The following is a 22,364-nucleotide window of genomic DNA, read 5'->3' on the forward strand; positions in this document are numbered from 1 at the left end:
CCAAGGAGGAACTTCCTGGGATCATCATGCCCTGATACTTGTTAAATAATACAGCGCAATGCGCATTTGATCAAAGTCAGGATAATTTTTCATCCATGGATGAAAAAAGGTCAGTGACTCAAGTGACCTTGCACATTGTCAACCACATTCATCCAACCATCACAACAAGGCCACGAAAGGACACTATTCTGACGAAGGAAATTTCACTTTGATTGAATCAACAAACCACTGTAGACGAAATGATATACTTGAGGTAGCTGAGTATTAAGAAAAAAAAATACACCAGACCTCACATCAAGTATAACTATCAGAAACCTTTATGAACTAAGTGTAATTGTTGTGCACAACATTGTTTGATGTTTGATGATGAGATCACACCTACCTCCCAGGCTGCCACCCTAAAACGGGGATATAAGAACCTACCTCCCAGGCTGCCACCCTAAAACGGGGAAGTAAGAACCTACCTCCCAGGCTACCACCCTAAAACAGGGATGTAAGAACCTACCTCCTAGGCTGCCACCTTAAAAAGGGGAAGTAAGAACCTACAGCCTATAGGCTGCCACCCTAAAACGGGGATATAAGAACCTACCACCCAGGCAGCAACCCTAAAACGGGGATATAAGAACCTACCTCCCAGGCTACCACCCTAAAACGGGGATATAAGAACCTACCTCATAGGCTGCCACCCTAAAACGGGGATTAAGAACCTACCTCCCAGGCTACCACCCTAAAACGGGGATATAAGTACCTACTTCCTAGGCTGCCACCCTAAAACGGGGATATAAGAACCTACCACCCAGGCTGCCACCCTAAAACGGGGATATAAGTACCTACTTCCTAGGCTGCCACCCTAAAACGGGGATATAAGTACCTACTTCCTAGGCTGCCACCCTAAAACGGGGATATAAGAACCTAACACCCAGGCTGCCACCCTATAACCGAGGATTTAAGAACCTACCTCCCAGGCTACCACCCTAAAACGGGGACGTTAGAACTTACCTCCCAGGCTGCCACCCTAAAACGGGGATGTAAGAACCTACCTCCCAGGCTGCCACCCTAAAACGGGGATGTAAGAACTTGCCTCACAGGCTGCCACCCTAAAACGGGGATATAAGAACCTACCACCCAGGCTACCACCCTAAAACGGGGATTAAGAACCTACCTCCCAGGCTACCACCCTAAAACGGGGATTAAGAACCTACCTCCCATCAGGCTACCACCCTAAAACGGGGATATAAGTACCTACTTCCTAGGCTGCCACCCTAAAACGGGGATATAAGAACCTAACACCCAGGCTGCCACCCTATAACCGAGGATATAAGAACCTACCTCCCAGGCTACCACCCTAAAACGGGGATATAAGAACTTACCTCCCAGGCTGCCACCCTAAAACGGGGATATAAGTACCTACTTCCTAGGCTGCCACCCTAAAACGGGGATATAAGAACCTAACACCCAGGCTGCCACCCTATAACCGAGGATATAAGAACCTACCTCCCAGGCTACCACCCTAAAACGGGGATATAAGAACTTACCTCCCAGGCTGCCACCCTAAAACGGGGATATAAGAACCTACCTCCCAGGCTGCCACCCTAAAACGGGGATATAAGAACTTACCTCCCAGGCTGCCACCCTAAAACGGGGATATAAGAACCTACCACCCAGGCTGCAATCCTAAAACGGGGATATAAGAACCTACCACCCAGGCTGCCACCCTAAAACGGGGATGCAAGAATATACCTCCCAGGTTGCAACCCTAAAACGGGGATGTAAGAACCTACCTCCCAGGCTGCCACCCTAAAACGGGGATGCAAGAACCTACCTCCCAGGCTGCCACCCTAAAACGGGGAAGTAAGAAGAAGATGAGAGCAGGTATCCAGAGAAAGATTGTCGGAAGGATGAACTTGATGACAACGCGGAGAATGTCTCCTCGATAGATGAGCTGAAACAAGATTAAGTAATTGTTAGAAACAGAGATGCTGAATAAGTGTATCTTCACACGGAAGTACAGCTGTACTGTGTATCTAACTTCCGTATGATAACTCGGTGATCATCCTTTGCTAACATTTTGCTAACATTTTGTTATTTTTGTGACGAACCTTAATAATGTTAATTTCATCATAGAATTATCATTGTTATGTTCTTTAAAACAAAATGGTGATGGAATGAAAGTGATATGAGCAAATGAATTGCTATAAGACGTACAATTAATTATTTAAAGGTGAATCTAATTAGCCATTACAGTCTTCAGAAGTGAAAGTTTGAAGACACGCATACATTACCTAAAATGTGGAAAATTGAGCTGATAAGGATATCAGAAAGAATACAGGTATGATGTGATGCACCTAGTTTATAATAGCAAGATCTAAGTTTGATTTGTAGAGTGTCATGACTCATGGCCCCCATTTACAGAACTTTACTGAAGGTAGCCGGAGGTCTTCTAGAGAAGACTTACCTTCATAATGACGTAGTAGGTAAGGTAGAGCAGCATGTTGACAATCATGATGGCAAGAAGAAAAGTGGAGAAGTCATCGGGGGTCATCACCAGGCCTGCGATACTCCTAAACATAGGAGAGAGGGAACATCACTTAACACTATAGTATCATACGTTTATGAAGGTGAAATGTCGAGTGTTTCAAACCAATACTTATCAATATAGGCTGTTTTAAAGGGCCCTGAAATCTAAATACATACTGATTTGTGTTGATTTATGATACCCTCAACATCACTTTTGCTGTGAAACGAATATTAAGAAACATTCCATAAATTTTTAAGGATTTTTTCTTCTATTTTTCCTCAGATTACTTCGAACACCCACCAAAAATCCTTCCAAACCAATATTCTTGAGATGACCTCATCTGTCAATCATTGGTAAGGTACTGAAATGTTTAACAAAAGACATTGGAATGCACCATCCCCTCGACTCGGCATAACTTGCGTGCTCCCTCGCCATGTCTTTTGTTTCGAGGGGAAGGTGCATTCCAATGTCTTTTCTTAAATATTTCAGTACCTTAGCAATGTATGATCATTTAAACATCGTGATGGGTGTCATAATAGGCGTTTTCACATCAGCCCGATGTTTCGAAATAGCGCACTATTTTCTGCGAAAAATATCTCGAGCTTGGATTTTTATCGGGCTGATGTGAAAACGCCTACGTCTTGGTAGAATTATTCTCATTTTTCGGTACCCTCTTTAGTTAGATTTTTACTTGCGTGACTGAATGAAAGACAATCTTTACAAGAATGCAAAATCTCAATTGCGCTAAGTGCCTGGGTGGAGACTAAAACAAATTTGAAAGAATCTGTAACCTGTCGTAGTTTTTAGAATGATAAAGTGGCAATTTTCTAACATTCGCTACCACCACCACCACCACCACCACCAAGTGTGTGTGTGTGTGTGTGTGTGTGTTTGTGTGTACAAATCTTACAGCTTCTTTCAAAATTTGCTTAAATCTTTATAGCCAACTACACGGCGCCAGTGAAATTTTGCAGTCTTGTAAAGATTGTCTGTTATTCAGTCATGAATGCAAAGCTCCGAAATGAATAGGGTAGCAAATGATGCTTGGAGAATAGCTCTACCAAGACATTTCATGAAGTCCATGATTGAATTATAATACTTTAAACAAGATAACTTCAAAGTGACGGAACTTCTTTTTTTTTTGTACTGACTGACTCTGCAGTTAAAGGTTGTTCTTACAATGCTAGGTTTACTAGTAATCCAACTGAAAAGAGTGCAAGCCGTTTCTGAAAAGGAAAGAAAAGAGCAAAGATCAATGTTTTAGTGTATCAATGTGAGATGATTTCTGTCTGGTTTTATCTGACAAAATATCATGATTAAAGGAAACAAATGCCTTTCTTAACTCTAGAATTATCCTATCATTATATTTCTATCATCCAAGACATTTACAACTTCATGAACAAATTTTGCAATGGCAGAAGATGTGGAGTGACGGCCCGAAATACATACAGTAGTGGTTATTTGTAACCGTATTGCAGTTATCAAAAAAAAAACCAAACAAACAAACAAACAAACAAACACACGCAAAACAATGGAGGTATAAACACACTTTTCTACAATTTTCGAAACATTAGTAAAATTGACAAAGTGCGACAATTCGACATCTGTTCTTTATCACCACCTTTAGAAATCGGAAAACTTTCGCTATTTTCATTTGATCAGGAAAGCACATGTCCATATGATAAATTGATTATAGCACAAATTGTGACAAACAAAGCACGAAAAACTTTCGTTACAAAAACTACATCTATTACCAAAACCAAGACTATTATCTCCAAATTACACACAATCTCAATAATCTCTTTAGGAGTGCATGACATGAAAGAGAAACTTGCTTAATTTTTATGAACATATTGCATACATTTATCATACTCTATTTCATGACATTTTCCTACCACACTGTGTCCAATTGGTAAAGTATTCACTAAATGTATTGCATATTGCACATTGCCCAGTAATTTCTTTATCATTCCAACGAACAGTCGTGGATTAAGCGATTTTTTTTAACCTCCAGAGCCAATTATGCTTTTCATATTGCCAGCAGCTTTTAAATTTCTTGTTGAAATAAAATCTGTTTGCGTTTTTACTTTTTTGAGTAACATTGTTTCGTAACAGTTATATTCATCATATCTGACTTCAGTCATCTGTCATTGCGTTTTCTGATATTTGATACAAATCTAATATACATTTTTAAGGACATAACTGTCTTAAGGCCTTATGGAACCATGGCTTATTTCTAAACCTTTTCCTTCTATTTTCTTTAAAACATAAACACAAATCATGAAATAACAATGAGAATAATATTCGCTATTCCGGAGGTTCGTTCTTCCGAAAATGAAATAAGGTGTGTAGTTTAAAAAAAGATTTATTATTACGCACCCCCTTTACATTTTCGGATTAAGAACCTATATTCATAGTTCATGCAATATACATTTTTAAGAACCAATCTCCTCCTCTCGCGGGTGCCCCCCCCCCCCCCCCCCCTGTGGCGGTGACTGATGCTTAGATTAGGCCAGGGTCAAGAAACAGGTGTTTATAGCTTTGGTTTTTAAGTCCTTGATTGCCAAGATATACACTGGCATTGTCTACAGGGGTGTAGCTTCTTCAAACGAGAGATTTGCCTAATGACCTATTTTGGAAAGATGTTTGAGTAAGATGTATCTTAACTCTTTATGTGAAATGTTCAGACGGACGGGTCAGATCACAACCCATCTCAAAACGATCAATAATCGCAGAATTGCCGAAAAACAATAAAAGCTGTACTCAAAATTCCATTCCTTACAAAGAAAGCTGCATTGCCTGGGGATCAAACACCGTTGTTCCAAAATGGATTTTGCGCGAAAATATTTTAATATCTGTTATGTATGCAAAGGTCGTTCATTCCAGCCCTACTTCCAAGGAAAGAAAATAATCAAAGCTTTTTCATGAGACTTACATAATAACAAGGCTTTGAATTTTCTCTGTCGGTAACTTTACTCCTGTGCATGAGCTACATTTTTACTAAACGTGTTATTTCTTTCAAAGACAAACATAAAAAAAAGAAGAACCAAACTCATACATTGTGGTCCTATCAGAGTGATATGGGGGCCTACACAATTGCACAGTCACATAGACTTAACTTTACATAAAATGTTTATATGTGTGTGTTTCTGTGTGTGCATGTGTTTGTGTTATTGTGTGTGTGTGTGTGTGTGTGTGTGTGTGTGTGTGTCTGCTCGCAGAGAGATACATGGCTTACAGTACTGTACCTGATTTCTATACATACCTTGTCCCTTGGATGGGAACACTCCTGTATGCTTCGAATTATCTTGGAAAGACCCTTGTCTGTGCGAAAAGAGAGATAGAGTGATAAAAAGTAAAATATTTAGCATAAACAGGAAGGATAAATGTAGGACCTTTGATGAAATTCGATAGAATTCGATAAATCTTGTGAAAACTTCTCTAGATTTCCAATATTGAAATCCGGAATGGACTGACGGACAATCTAAAAACCCCAAAAAGAGTATTACATGAACGACTCTCCTATTTTTCTAACTGGTATTCAATGGTCTTGCGCCTATTGTATGAGTCCCATAATCCATTTTCAAACTTTTCAAACTTTCAAACTTTATTTTCACTCTTTTTCCAACAGAATGTACAAAAAACAATATGATACATTTGGCATGCGAGTCTTTGATAATATACATAATCAGACAGGGATAACAACATGTTCATGTCTTTATGTTTAGTACAAAAAGAAACATTTATACACTCTGTGAAAAAAAGTGGAGGTACCCACTCAAAAGACTATGCTTGTAACTTGTGGGTACCTCTGAGGGAAAAGGGGGAAAGAGGGGAAGTAAAGGGGGTGAAAAACTTACAACTACAAAGAGTGCGGGAAACTGGGAAAGTCGGGAATAAAAAAAAAGAAAGAAAGAGTGTACCTTGGAGAATTCGAACATATTTGTCACCATCTCCATCATTCCTGCTTTGACAATGAAACAGAGTGTAAAATCGCAAGGAAAGCTCAAACTGTAGTTTCCTTTGAATTAGATTAAAAGTTTACGGATTAGTATTTTGACACACCACCTCAACTCATGCTGATAAAACCAATCTCTCTGGTATTATGATTAGCTTGAAGGTGAGTCAAGGTACCCTCCCATCATACTACACGTTTGCTTTCAGAAACACACGCTGGTTCAAGAGACAGTCCTAATTTCTTGGTAGGCAACAAGATATTCACCTCAGCTGTGAACTATATCCTCTACTGTCTACGATACCCCCCTGTCACTTACAACTCACCCACCTTCAACCCCTTCCAAACTGTGCAGACTCTGATGGCGCGAACACACAATGCATGCAATTACTGATCTACGCGATGATCCCTTCGACCGGCGTCAAACTGTATCGTGATTCATGCAGTGTCTTTCATACGTTTCATATCTATATGCGAGTATATCTATACCAACTTATTGCATTCCAATGCTGAAATTTGAAAGCGGGTTTTCGAATCTGCAGAGAAAGAATATGGTTTTGTTATGTTTTCTTACGAATTTCATACGTTTATTGATCTTCAACGAAACAAATATAGGGACATATAGTCCCCCCAAAATCCGAAGAAAGAATAAGCGAGACCAGCCTTCCTCAGAGTCTGTAGGGGAATTTACTATTATCAACCACAATTTATAATCTTTTAATATAATAGCCTGTAAAAATGGGCAACTTACTGAACTTGACGAATGGCGCATAGTATACCCGGGCACTAAGAAGAAGACACGTTATCATGTGGACAATGAAGAAAACTGCATAAAAACCGTAAGGCTTAGTTTTCCGCTTGAAATGCGCTGAAGTAAACACCTGGAAGAACAAGGAAGACAAGCAGAGATGATGAGAGATTTCATTTTCATTTGATTTTTCCTATTGTAGCATTCTGTTCACTAATATATGATAGAAACGCAACTTTCAATAATATGCAAAGAGCAGGGCAGCGGAAAACAGGATAAAAAGTATTTAGACAGACGAAATACCAATACTGTATCCAGCAATCTAAACGCAACGAAGAAGTCCAGCCTCACATCCCTTTGAAAGAAACAAATTCCATCCCAAATCATACAATAAGATTCTTTCATTAGATATTTGCATTGAATAATCTCCAATATAGGACGAAAAATATAATTTCAACATTAAAAAATAAAGTTGTGGCATTTAACCCAACCTTTAACCCTTAACCTTTAACCTACCTAGGAAAATCATAAAGGCAATACATGGATATAAAGTTTCATGAAAACATCTTCAGCCATTTGAAAAAAAAAAATGAAGCATTGCATAATACAATGTGCTGTAAAATAATGACAGAATTTGACTATGATCTTTGACCTTTTACTCTAAACCAACGCAACGAACGTCCATTTGGTCAACTTTCGCTCATAAATACATTATATTGCAAGTTTCATATGAATATCTAGACGCTTCTCCGAGATAAGGAGAAAAAAAAATGAAATTTTAGCATTCTCACACCATCTTGACCTCTGACCTCATGGTCCAAACCTTCCCTTGAGAATATTAATTTGGTGATACATAGATGTACTAAGTTTCAGGAAAAAATGCAATCGTGAGATAAATGCATAAGTATGGGTAAAATAGAGAAATTCTAAGAATTTGGCCTTGACCTTTGACCTTCAGAATATACAAACGAGAATTGATAGGCACAGTTTACCTTTTGTCCATTCATACATGAAATATGTCAAGTTCTATTTTGATATTTCAAGCTGTTCTTGAGCAAGAAATAAGTATAAGATTCTCACAAACCCTGGATATAAGTGTTAAATACTCACAAATCCAAGAAAGCCAATGTAGAGAATAGAAGCAAAGCCGAGGAAGGCATGGTAGGCTTTGGCAGTTATGTCTGGATGTCTCTGTTGGTACATCGTGAGTATCCCAAGACATGCTATTACGTACATGTAAGCCGTATCTAGGTCAAAGCCAACAAAACAACAGCTTTGCAACATCGTAAAGGTTGTACAACATCACTTTTGGAGTTTATCAAATATAATCAAACAACAAAGATAACATACATAAAAGTAAAATACAATGAAAAACTACAAATCATTACAGCAATACATTGCCCAGGACAGGTCGACCGTATAAGGAACACATAGGACAATTTACAATTATGCACAGATTAGACATACAGAAATCCTAAGTAATACTAGCGCGTGATATGCAATAATTGGATACTTATATAGCCCTCATATGGAAGGAGACGAATTAATACAAAACGTAAAATTTAACGTGAAACATCAAGATTTGCTCGTGAGCATATGTCAAACAAATCAGCCATTTATTCCAACGGTATGATAGTGAGTGTATGAAGTCTGCTGAAAGTAACATCTCCTGGATGCAAAAAAATCGTATACTATACACCGAACGGACGGACAATGAACGACAAATACACACACACACACACACACGCACACACACATACACACACATACGCACGTACGCACGCACGCACAAGAAATGTCATTACGGCGATTTGTATAATTCTGTCATAACTTTTCCCATGCAGTAGGTCAGCAGTTCGTCTTGACAATGTTTTACAGAACTGACAAGTAATGATGACATGTTTGTCTCAGATGTGTTCAGTGTTTATTTTCCTATGACTAATGTTCACTGAAATAGATGTCTGTATCGTTTAAGAGCATGTAAACATTGTCACTCGAACTTAAGCCTTTATCTTTGATCCCATTGCAAACAAATCAGCCATTTATTTCAATGGTAGTGAGTGTATGAAGCATGCTGAAAGTAACATCTCTTGCCCATGATGCAAAAATATCGCAAAGTATACATTGAACAAACTGATACATAACAGATAATTAACGAGAAAAAAACACCACACACACAACACACACATACACACAAGAAATGTCGCTATGGCGATGTGTATGATTCTGCAACATCGCATTATTTTTACAGTAGATTGTGTTTTTTTCAGTGATCACTTACTGGTACCATCCATTTCTTATGGATGGTACCATGGATTCTTATGGATCATTTGACCATTGACTCTCGACCCAATGACCCCACAGTTCCCAAATAAATAACTGCCAGTTGTTACTTATTACTTATACATATATGAAGTACCAATATGATAGTATCATAATGATATTACCTTGAGCCATATCGAAGGTTTGGCGAGGAAGGTGAAATTTTAGCATATTCACTCGACGTTTGATCTTTGACCTTTGACCCCACTGCCAAAAACTTTCCACCGAGAAGCTCTATCAGGTTATACATGTATACACTATGGGCTTAAAGAAACTAACTGCAGGCATTGTAGGAAAAAAATGGTAACATAAGTGGTATCTTAAAAATCTGACCTTGACCTTTGATTTTTAGCCACTTCGTCCCCTTATACGTACATGTGCCAAGGTTCATTACAATATCTTAAACGGTTTTTGATTACGCGGCTATCCTCAAAATTTACTTCTATACAAAAAGACGGACGGATAAACGAACGGGGGACGGACTCAAAAACATCGCGTCTCTGGTGACTTTTCGTTGCGCAGACATTAAAAACTGATTCAGGGTATATCTCAAACAATCTGCTGACTCTCTATACTCACCAAACTGGTAGTTAGCTCTGTTAGGACACACATGGTAGGATGCACTCATTACACCTTCCATGATAAGGGCGTAGCCAAGGGCATAGAAGAGCCCATAATGTTCAGGGATACCATTTTCCTGCAGATTGTACATGCATAGTAATATTTTATCATCGTTTTTGATTATACCCGCTTCTAGGAGGAAATACGACATACACAGTATATCGATGTCGTGAATTGGAGGTGTTAAACAGAAAACTGTGATAAATCTTTGAATATTTTCATTGGAGGTGCTTGAACAGAGTTTGATAAATATTGTGATCCCAACGACGCAGTCCACACACTAATACAGTGTGCATGCTTCAACCAGGTGTCAACTACAACATAATTTGCAGAAACTGGTCCTATGTTCCTCGCAAGAAATTTCCACTGTTGCAATAGTAAACAATTAACAGTAAAAATATAAGAAAATCCAAGAGCACTGAAATCCAAGATCTTCGCTATCTGAGAAAGGAACTTTATTTCTGCAACCCTACATGACATATTTCCTGCATAGTATGCTCTTCTTCTGAGTATCAGCTCATCTGAAAAATCCATTCTAACATTAAAAAAGAAAAAAAAAAACGTATCTGAAATCACACTCGCTTGCTTCATGTGCTGGTAAAATATTTGTTGGATATCTTTTAATTGTCGTTTGATATTACCATTCTAACATGTAATTACTTCTATACTTGTCTCTCAAAATAGGTAACCGGACTAATCGCGTATCACAAGTGCTGCGTTTGTCAATATTATTCATTGAAGCAGTCGGAATATCAACTGTAAATTGAAAACTCAAAGGGGAATAAGTACTGCTGTTAACGATGCACAATTCTTCTGACAATTGTAACGAAGAACACATGAAATTTGTGTCCCCAGGAAGATCAAGTGTATAAAGTCTTCGGATACATTTGCACAACCAGAATTATATAAAAAAAATGTCTCGTATATAAATGGATAGACATATCGTCTCACTAATGCATACTTCCTTCAGACGTTTCTTGTGGATCAATTCTCTCCTCAGGACCAAAAGTAGAAATAGAACTCCTAGGAGCACATAGCCAATGTTGCCGAACACGTTGTTGAAGGCACTGTCAATGACATGAGTGACATACAGACTTTGTTTCCTTGCTTATCAACATCATTACCATTACATCCTCAAATCAGAATTGTGAATTGATAATCAAAGATATCCTTTTTTTCATTATCTGACAAAGAAAATTGATGTGGCCAGAACTGAGGAAGCTGTCAGAATATTTTCTTCACAAAATTTTGAAAACTATTGCAAAGGGAACACGTATTTGCAGAAACTCAAATGGCATTTTTGAAAATACAATATAATGTTCCTGTACACTGAATGTAAATAATTTTACAGCTACTTGAAAATATCAAAGTCTATTATTCAACGGCTTGTGTTAGAGAAATTTTGTTTTGTAAGTGTGACTTTAATACTAGTAGGTTTTTTTTTTTTTGGTAATAAAAGTCGGACTCAGCCAGATGTGTAATACCATTGTTTCATAGACTTTTCACTATATCTTATAGTATAGCCAAAGCTCCTGTTTCATTACCTTAACCCCAAAAACGGCTTTGCACACTTGAAGTTATAATAGCAGTAATCTTCGTTTCCTGTAATTTTGATGACCTGCGGACGAATAATATCATACAAGCTATCAACGAAACAAATGAACAAACGAAAGGATGTCATCATATTTCAATAATTCTCTGTATATGAGTCATCATAAAGACATGGTACAAGAAATAAAGATCAACAGAAACATTGTAATCAATGTAGTTTATTAGTCACACTTAATTATCAAGGCAATACACAGCAGCACTAAAGGATTATGATCACATAACTTTATTATAGTCAATCCCGTTACTTTACTCAACCCTGGCTCTCCCCTCCAAGGTCAGGTAATGACCTACACACTGTGCTCTATAATCGTGTACATCTGGATTCTTTTCTTACAGCAACTCTTCAACAAAGATTAAAGAATTCATGATTTCAAAACTAAATGTAAGTTCAGTTTGAGAACAATTTTTTTTGTTTGTTTCTAGAAGCCTTGTCAGAATGATCGTATGAGATAGTGGCTACACCCAGAAAAAGAAATCATAATTATTTTTAGTTGATTTTCTCCCTGTCTTATTATGTCTTGTAGAGTTGGAGGCTCAGTTTGGTCAATGTCGCATTGTATGGTTCTGTTGTTAGTTTTGTTTGTTTGTGTGTTTTTAAAGCATTAAACACACAACACTCTGCTATTAGACAGAAAGCTACCAGAGAATTGATTTTCCCTCTCATATGAATTCACTTGTGTTTGCCCATTTACCTTCAAAATATTTTGGATTGCGAATGACATTACTCTATCATGCAAACAAACAAACAAACAAACAAAACCAAATCAAAACTTCATTTTCAGACATTAAATTCATACTTGTTGGTATCTCACGACAAGTTGGACAACAGGCAGAGCAAAGAAGAGAGAAACAATGATGACCATCCAGGTGTAGAGTTTGTATTTCTTCTGTAGGTAGTTAGGATTCTTAGTGTAAAGGCCGCTCACGAACTGTATGTTCTGATAAGAGAAAGATTCGAGATATATATTCATTTGACTATAGGTCAAAATTTAATTTCAATATATGTAAAAAAAAAGTATGTGGTCAAGAGTAATGAAATAAAGACAGCCTTTCACTGTAAAAAAAAAAATATGATGACTCATGCATTATTCCCTTGTCCTTCCCTTTGTTCTTTACCGACATATATCTGTGCTGATCAGTGTACATCAGCGGAGGCCGGGGTTATGATACATTATGCAGGAGTAAATTTTCAATTGATCTAATCCATTCATAGAACCTTGTTCATATATCATATTGCTGCTTCGAATGCTGGCAAAGAGTTCTAAATGGGCAAGGCGTAAGTATGTCATGAAATTATTCTTCAGACTCTTGTCAGAAAAGACATAAATCTCAAATCTTACACTATATCATGATGTATGTACATCTATGAAAATCTTTTAAAAAAAGAAATAGAACAGAGCATTTTGTCACACTCCCACATATAAAACAGGCCTAGTTTCTAATAACCATTTATGTTCCAGACTCATATATATTTCACAGTTAGTAAATCAAAGGTAGAGTGAATGCAGTACTGAGTAATAACAGCACACGTGTAGTCTAGTTCTCAAAACCTCATTTCTGTTACCTCCTTTGTAGATCCATCTTCCCCTTGTCTCTCCACTGTCTCTGGGGTTGTATCTATATTACACGGATAACAACGATCAGTGATATGAACTGGCGTATTCTCTGATCAAGCCCTTTAGGTAACCAAGCTTACGTCAATAATACATATATGATATACTAGTATGCCATATTATACTATGTCATACTATATATATAATTATATATATATACTATATATATTTTATCATACTACATATACTATATTATTCAAGTGTTAAGGGGGAAATTTGGTCCACAAATAAGTTAGTCTGATAAAAAAAAGAATAAAATCTTACGAGTTCAAGGGAAAAAATTTGACTGAAATTGGATGAAAAAAAAAGTTATGAAATTTTGAAGTTTTTCTAATTTCAGCAAATCAGTTTTTGTACAGTGGATATGAATGCGCAAATGAGTGAGCTGACCATGTCATAGTATTATCCTCACAATTTTCCATTGATCGAGTACAGAAAATGGCGAAAATTCAATGTTTCTGTCATTGAAATCTGAAACATGATCTTATTCCTGGTTGAATAACTTCAGAATAGTGATCAGTTCGATACATCAGGATTTGAGCCTCGGACATAATTGCGTTTGAATGAAAAACTAGAAATTTCACAATCTTATGTACAAACTATATTAAAATTTGCCAAGTTGTGAGGGTATGACATGCTCACTCTTCCATTTGCATATTCATATTGACTGTTCAAGAACTGTTTCCTAAAAAATTAGCGAAACTTCAAAATGTCACAATTTTCTTATTTTCCATCCGGTTTTAATCAAAATTATATCATTGAAATCGTCAGATTATACTCTTTCTTATCAGACTAACTTATATTTGGACTGGATTTTCCCTTTAAGTTCACTGCGGATTACCAGAGGATGGTGTATAATTGTGATGCTGGGCTTTTCCATAGGAAGTTTGCTTGGGAGTTTGATGACAATGTTGATGAAAGGATATAACAACTATTAAACTGTGGGAATTGTAAGCAGAGTTTGGAGTGGGCTGTATCTCTAAATGAATTAATTAATCCTATTTTCCATCTTAAAATCTTATATAATTGTTTCCTACTTGTCTAATATATATATATATATATATGTATATATATATATATATATATATATATATATATACATATTCTGAATCTCAATCTCATTTACAATTACACTTTCCCTTTAACTGTGTCACATGAAATTATTAGTGAAGAGGCGAAATGAAAACCTCGTCTTGATCTTACCTGCCGTGTCAAAGTTTGACATCCGACTTTCTCCTACAGGATCGGGGACTTCCCCTAGCTCATTGTCGTCTACTTTTATAGTAAGGAAATTAAGAAAGAGTGGATGTAAAATAACTACTGATCAATCACATCCAACAGTCCAAGCAACTACCCTGTGAAGGATAACGCCGAAATACCCTATAGAGGATAAAACGGGAGAACCGAGCGAGCTCGCCGAACTTGGCTCAGTGCCAAGAGAATCGCCTTCACGTGTAAAGTCTATGGGAACCGACAAAACCGCTTCGACATGCGTGTGTTTAAACACACACCGTGTATTTTGCTCCCCGGGGATTGCGCTCGTTTTCCCTTAGAGAGAAGATTATTAGTCTTTCCTTTCATAGACCCTTTTTAAGGATAATCCGCGGGGAGCAAAATTCACACGCTCTCTGTCATAGCACAACATGTTCGAAAATTTTGTCCCCTTAGCCTCATTCAATCCGGCCTGAATTTTTCAGGCTATCGCTACTGAAACAGAAAAACGCGCGCACACCGCGTGCCTCCGTGCAGTTAGCCCACGTGGAATGGTGATCGTATTGCTCTCTGGCTCGCCTTGCTTGCTTGGTTGCCACTTTCGTGGGCTAACGTTGGCTGCTGTACGAAGGAAGCTCGCTCATCTCACATTCGATATAATGTACATGTAATCACAACTGTAAATTTTGGAAACACATTATGTAGGATGAAATCAATGCTTACATCTTTATAGTATGATCTTCAGGGGACATTAAAAGATGGTATCAACGCAGTTTATCAGAAAAATCAAATGTGCATTGATTACGTCCCTGCGTCGATCTTGAGAAAGTGCTGTGACATTGCACTCTCGCTCGGCAGTGTCTGCTGTGGAAAATCACTGTGAAACACATACCTCCCTGCATACACATACCATCCAGGCCCTAATCAACCGGTGGGGGTGGGGGAGTAATGTTGTTTTTGTGTTTTTATCTTAATTCCTTAGTCGGGTTTCCTCGATACCAGTCAGCTAGCTGCCACTGAGACCATACACGGTTCAGTTTATCCCTGTGCACTAACTAGGCAGAATTATTCAAATCTCTTTCCACCTCCCTGATGGTATGGAATATACGCTGTCATTACTGCATCGATAACATTTTTTGAAGACTAAGATGGCGTTTTGTGTTATATCTACTTGGGACTGTGATAGTGTCATAACTGAAAATACAGCTGTAGTTCCAGTTGAGGAGATGTGTGATACCATCGCGTCTTTACAGTTCGGCGAGTGTACCGGCCACGGGCAGGTAGGAGAACGAAATCCATTCAGTTGCCAAAACTGGGTTTTGAAATTGCGTTTGATCGTCTATAGAAGATGTTCTTACTCTTATATTATAGATGCGTATATATTAATATGTCCACACTGCAGATGGCTGTTTTCTCAGTCACAGAGCGGTACGTTTTGATACTGGATGTGACTATTAAATACAGATTTAATAATTGATACATCATGAACATGATTTGAAAAGAAAAAAAAATGGTTATACGTTATTCTCAAGATACAAGTCACAACTGTATCTTGAAACTCGAAATCAACACGTTCTGAATGATGCCAGTTTTCGTTTTGTTTTTGCTTTTGATGTTGTTGACACCCTTGTTGTTTTTGCCGTGGGTGCTTGTGCTTGTATGCGTACGTGAGTGTGTGTGTGTGGGGGGGGGGGGACTGTGTATTTTGCTTATTTTTCGTGGTATCATCATGCAACGACTATGTGCACTTAGTGTGGTTTTCGATTTGTGCAAATTGTTGAAACCATCTTAGCGCGGGTTACTACAATACTTGGTGGATGTGAAGACTGTGTGTGCTATCTCCCCGACTGGTATGTGACGCTGCGACTTGTCCGGCCTGCATGTGGGTGTACAAGGCCACCCAGCTCACTGCAAGCGTGCAGCGCTCGCACGAGCCAGCAAAATCCGCAGAATTTCCAGTCATAAATCGGAACGACCGGCAATGAGAATAGAGATAACGATCGCAACGCTTCGTTGAGCCGCTGAATAGCCCTGAGAGGGTATTTCAGGTTTATCCCTCACGGGGTACTTGCTTGGACTGTCCAAAAGACGAAATAATTAAGAACTACTGGAGTTCATCTTGGTCATTGGTCATAAATGTCGAATTACCGGTCCACTCTGTATTGCCTTTAAAATAACTCAAATCTTAGAAAGAAACTCGTATTTGATTATTTGCATCTACAATATTTATCTTATGACAATGATATCATACGTGTGAATCAATCCGGGCTCTGACCAGGTCATTAAACTTGAACAGCATTTTAGGAAGTCACAGAATACTGGTGACATATTATGAACCTGGGTACAATAATTCTTGAGATTGCCAATACCGAGATGGCATGAGCCGACGGAGCATCATTTCAGATGCATTATGGGATAGCTTGGGGACAAGCTTGCTTCCTGGCCTTCTTCTACCCCAACACCTCTCTCACGCGCTATTGGAGAGCCGAGTCGAAACTTCGCTCAGGTTACGCTCCGTCTGAATGCAGGGGTATTTTTGAAGAATATTTCTTCGCCTGTTATTGTATGACCAGCGCGTTTAATCTTATTTAAGCTGAATTCTAACTAAAGAAAAAGTAACATTGAAGGAAGAGCGGATGAAAATTGTGTTAATTCATGGGAACTGATACAGCCGGGAGACAAACAAGCATGCGAGAACAGTGCACAGTGAATAAATCAAATGAAGATTTACAAAAATGAGTACCATGTAATCACCTTGAATGAGCTTGAAGAAGCGTAAAATCATATTTTCTATTGATTTTGCAATGGACTGTCATATATGTATGTGTGTGTGTGTATGCGTAACTGTGCACACAAAAAAAGGCGCTCCAAATTTTATGTGAGTACTCAAAATAGGTGAAACGCGTCAACGTAGACAGCTGAAATTTTCATAACTTCTGAAAGACCAATTCTCCTACATGATTTTGAAGTTTATCATTATAAAACGAATGGGAAATTGTGTTTTAAGCAGTATTATTTTGTTGAACACCTTTGTGAAGAATAATATGGTTAGATGTGCCTCACAGTCCCTTTACATTTCTTAAAAGCCCTTTACACATTCTTCACTTACTCTAATAACTTTTGAAAGGATTTGTTTCATTTATTTTACATCTTTTAAAATGGTGGTCCAAGTCAGCATTTGCTTGTTACCATCGGAGCCTTTTAAAACACAGTACATAAAACAATATAGAAAAACAATCACTAGCAAACAATTAAAAAAAAACATTTAAATGTAATAAAAAAAAAACCAAGCATTACCCGGTGATACAATAATTTCAAAGACATGTAAATACAACAATTTCTAAATAAACCAAGAGAGAGAGAGAGAGAGAGAGATTAATTGGGGAAATGATGGACAATAACATCTATTGCACAAATGAAACAGCTGATATAACTGTGGGGATATTAATCACTGAATAAAATCGTGATATAAAAAACACACATCATGATTTACTTTTCTACAGTCTTAAATTAGGGGAACAGAGTGCCTCTAATGGCAAATCATTCCAATCATGCCAATCCGCCTGTAAAACAGTATTACATCTAGGATGCTCAAATTTAAATTATTGTGAGTAACGTGTTATGCGTTGCGCTTCATCATCATGCAGAAACAAAATTTGTTTGCTTAAAAGGAGGGTGCAAGGTGGTGAACACATTTAAATGTCATACATGCCATTGCTTTTTATAGTTAAAACTTTTGTAATGTTAGCCAGTTAAGTTGATGCGGATATTGTTTTGACATATGGTACTCATGGTACTAGTAATGTCCAAAATGTGTCAATAGAGCATACTTGATTTCAACTCAATTTGTTAATACCTTCACTGTTGTTGCTATGGAGTTTTACATCCTACTTTTTGTCCCATTCAATGCTCAGAGCACTGCTTGGAAGGATTAAGCCCTTGACTATACCCTATACTTCATAGATTCTTTTCACATTATACACTTTTCCATTATGTGTGCTTTCTTTGCAATATTTGGACTTGTTCGGAGAGTCCATTGATTTGAATTTAATACACATCATTTTAAAGCTTAAAGTCTGCCACGTCAGAATCTGCCCTATAACTAAAATTCCTTGTCTTGCGACTTTTTCTTGGTTTGGTGGTACAATGTTACGTATATTCGTTTTTTGTGACCCAGAATTTGGATTCCTGTTGAAGAAGATTTCACGTTAAATTTGTTTACAAGAAATTGAAGATTGCATTTTAAAATCAGTGTGCTGAATTTTCATTATAACATTGTCAGCGTAGATAGCATGTCAGTATGTGTATGTATAAAGTGGGTGCATGCATAATTTTTTTTTTCTTGATGAGTTTTTGTGCCAGTGGCAGTAAGCATTCGTTTCTTTGCGTGATGAAACTATTCACAGGTTTTACTTGAAAACCACATAATGCCACAAATTGTTACCACATGTCACCGCAGTATAACCAAAGACTATTTTTCTTCGAACTGCTCAGGGAATTTAGAGTCCCATTTTCTTATCACACCATACCTTGTTCATTTGCAGCACCAGACTTCTCGTCACGTTGCTTTGTCCTGAAAACAAATTGTGGCTAAAATCCATCTCTTGGGCTTTCTGCTAGGGGACATTATTACAAATCAGTTTGTTGTTTTATGACTCCAAGAAAATCACTTATATGGATAGAAAAGTAATTCTTGAATAGGAATGTTGCACAAGACAATCCTCGACGACAAACTTTTGTCTTCTGTAGTTGATAGTTCATAACTTAGGAGTTTGGGTAAAATTCTGATTTCGCAATCATTCCATCACTGATAACGTTAAACCAGACACAATGTAACCAGTCACACTGCTTTCTTAACTTTCACACAGGATAATGTTTAGCACCTGAGTCAATACACTATGAACTTTGCAGTATTTGGATAAGGGGATAGTCAGAATTAAGCTTGCAATCCGTCAAAAGAAGAAGAAGAAAAGGATACGCTTTTTTCGTAGTATTAAGCTACCGCGATAGTAGCAGTTTAGAACACGAGACAAACTCCAGCTACCTGTTGAAAACCACGATTAATATGTTACTGTCTTTGGGGAACCATGGTCAGTGGCGTATCTAGGGAAAACGGCGCCCGGGGCAAGCGCGAAAATTGCGCCCCTAATTTCTGAAAAAGTGTTCAACCCCAACCCCATCCCGGTAGCGAAATTATTTTTCCCACATAAGTTCCGGACCCCAAGTCTACATTATATGAATGTTCATGACTTACGTCTTCGGAATAAGAGTACGCATGCGCGTGGACTTGCTGGGTTTAATCACTATGCCACTGGCATTTTTGGTATTGACAATTCATAAGACATTGACGTTTTGGTGATGGTGGTGGTAGCAGCTTCGTTTTTTTTTTTTCGTTTTTTCATTTTTGGCGCCCCCTAGGAGTGGCACCCGGGGCACGTGCCCCCCTTGCCCCCCCCCCCCCCCCGATACGCCACTGACCATGGTAATCATCCTAATTACACTAATGACAAACTTTAGTATCGAGCTGAAGTAATTGAAAATAATCAAATGTACGAGAAATACACACTGTTTGCTTATAGAAGTGTCTGAGATGGGTTTGGCTCTAATATGCATTGTATACACAGCTGCACTTGAAATGATCCTGTAAATGAATTATAGTGGTATGCGGGTATAAACATCAGCACTTGTTGTCATAGTAACCGGACACATATCTCTATACACAGACGTTGGTAAAATCTTACTTGCACCAATAGACAACCAGAATAACTCCAGCCAAAAGGTAGATCGCCAATGTGACTGCAAACGTCGTCAAAATGGGTTTCCAGTAGTCAAAATCTGAACAGAGACAGGCAGATAAATATAGAAATATATTTGAAGAGTTTTATTGCAAAATGAGCCAAGCGCCATTTTAAACATTTCAAAGTAAGCCCATCATCAGATAGAGCAAAAGTAAACCTTTTCAGTAATAAAGGTACCTCACTTGTGAAATAACAAGAAATATTCTTGAAGTTCTTGTTTTTCTTTTTTTTAGGAGCTTTAAACACAAATATCTCAACAAGAATGGTTTTAGCTCGTTTAGTGATGAAACTCTCTATAAATTATGATTTTTTTTATTCCATTACTGGTTATACATTTTATCATTGTCTGACAGCGATCTTCCTGGTGATGTTGTGCCACCATCCTTCCTTGCTTTATCCTTCTTTTTTTCTGTCTGTCAATGTAAGCGTGTGCACCGTTGCCTTTTTCTCTTTCCAACTTTATCTTAAGGAAACATTCCCCCTTATAATAAAACTTGATACAGGGAAAGAGGGGAAAAAACACCAAGAATTAATGACCAGTCTGATGTCAGCTGAACTCCCTATCTTGACTTCATCCTCTCTTCATGTTTCCACTTCTACCTCTTTAACGCTCTTCTATACTCCGCCCTATGCCTATACAAAAAGTCCACTCTCTCTGAACTCCTATTTCGCTGAACTCATCTCTCCGAAATCTACTCCTTGGCGAACTCGTATTTCCCTATGACTCTCCTCCCTCCCTGTAAACTCCTTTTACTTACATCTCTCCTCCACAGTGATGGTGACTGTCTTCCTTCTGAATGAATCATTCCAATGATGGGAAGTTTCTAGAAAACAAAACAAAAAATGCAAAATCCTCACAAGACGGGGTCTTCAAAGTGGCATGCTGTTTGGATTTGCCAAATTGAGTTTTGTGATCACTGTATCCAAATAATTTCTATGAAGTCAAGTTTCTTTAGAACATCCTTCGTGACCGTACGTCAAACACGCACACCCACACACACACACACAAACACGCACGTACGGAGACATACACACACAGTGGCTCGTCAAGATTTTGCGTGAGGAATCAAAATAGATGAAATGAGTCAATCTTGTCAATTGAATTGAATTGAATTGAATCACAGTAGATATTTTTCTTCTATTTCCTGAGAGATTAATTCTTGTATTACATCAGACCAAATATCACTGATCCTTTTAGTTTGGTTTATATCTGTTTGTAGTTTTATTAATTCATTATTCGTTCTCTTATTTTTTTTTTCTTAGGGTCCCATGTCGTACAAGCTTTCCTTTTTCAGTGGGACCCTCCGTTTCAATTCCCTTCATTATTTGATTTGTATTTTGCATATATATATGTATATATATATATATATATATATATAAGCATTTATCGTGTGGAATTGTATTATCTTTGTGACATTTTCCCGTTTGTCTCAAAGGAAATCAAAGTGTTCAGACTTTGTCTTTAATTCAGCACAAAATATCGTTGTTTGACACTAAGAAAGAAGAAGAAAGAAACTGTCACATGGCAACATGACGAGGTGCAAAAATACCCCCTCCTTCTCTCTCGTTCCTGCTGCAACATGTAAGGTAAATATAGTTTATTGTAGACTGAAAATGCAAGTGAAGCCAATGGAACTGATAAACGAGTACACCAAATCATAACAAGCTGTATCAGGTTTATTATTTGTACATTATGCAACAGGACATGTATTTACATTATTTCTCCCTTAAAGCATTCGAAATTTGTCCCATTTCAGGAAAGTACATTTGAAAAATATGAAATCCATGCTACCTAGACGGGCTCGTTCAAGTCTCGTCAGTACGCAAACAGGAACCAATATTTTAGTAATGCTTTCGGCACCAACCATTTAGACCCATATATCGCCAACTAATGACCAAAGGGTTTAACCATGGGTAACAAGATCAACACCAACGAGTCTTACATCCCCTGCTGAATCACACAGCT

General features: G+C 37.8%; 1 protein-coding gene across 1 annotated transcript in view; it reads right to left on the bottom strand.

The window, feature by feature from the left end:
• LOC139729964 (SID1 transmembrane family member 1-like) overlaps nucleotides 1-22,364 on the bottom strand; it is a 70,730-nt gene that overhangs the window by 1,941 nt on the left and 46,425 nt on the right. The window contains exons 8-22 of the mRNA XM_071640880.1: nucleotides 21,157-21,222; nucleotides 20,342-20,435; nucleotides 19,130-19,173; nucleotides 14,592-14,660; nucleotides 13,340-13,392; nucleotides 12,573-12,713; nucleotides 11,709-11,782; nucleotides 11,126-11,231; nucleotides 10,123-10,240; nucleotides 8,332-8,468; nucleotides 7,225-7,354; nucleotides 5,784-5,842; nucleotides 3,698-3,744; nucleotides 2,456-2,561; nucleotides 1,823-1,942 (exon numbers count right to left, since the gene is read on the bottom strand). Coding sequence (XP_071496981.1) covers nucleotides 1,823-1,942; nucleotides 2,456-2,561; nucleotides 3,698-3,744; nucleotides 5,784-5,842; nucleotides 7,225-7,354; nucleotides 8,332-8,468; nucleotides 10,123-10,240; nucleotides 11,126-11,231; nucleotides 11,709-11,782; nucleotides 12,573-12,713; nucleotides 13,340-13,392; nucleotides 14,592-14,660; nucleotides 19,130-19,173; nucleotides 20,342-20,435; nucleotides 21,157-21,222 — 1,364 coding nt within the window. The remainder of the gene's footprint in view (nucleotides 1-1,822; nucleotides 1,943-2,455; nucleotides 2,562-3,697; nucleotides 3,745-5,783; nucleotides 5,843-7,224; nucleotides 7,355-8,331; nucleotides 8,469-10,122; nucleotides 10,241-11,125; nucleotides 11,232-11,708; nucleotides 11,783-12,572; nucleotides 12,714-13,339; nucleotides 13,393-14,591; nucleotides 14,661-19,129; nucleotides 19,174-20,341; nucleotides 20,436-21,156; nucleotides 21,223-22,364) is intronic.

Source organism: Diadema antillarum, unplaced genomic scaffold, assembly GCF_040938485.1.
Source record: "Diadema antillarum isolate AM-2024a unplaced genomic scaffold, OU_Dant_1.0 seq00000277_RagTag, whole genome shotgun sequence".
Lineage (NCBI taxonomy): Eukaryota > Metazoa > Echinodermata > Echinoidea > Diadematoida > Diadematidae > Diadema > Diadema antillarum.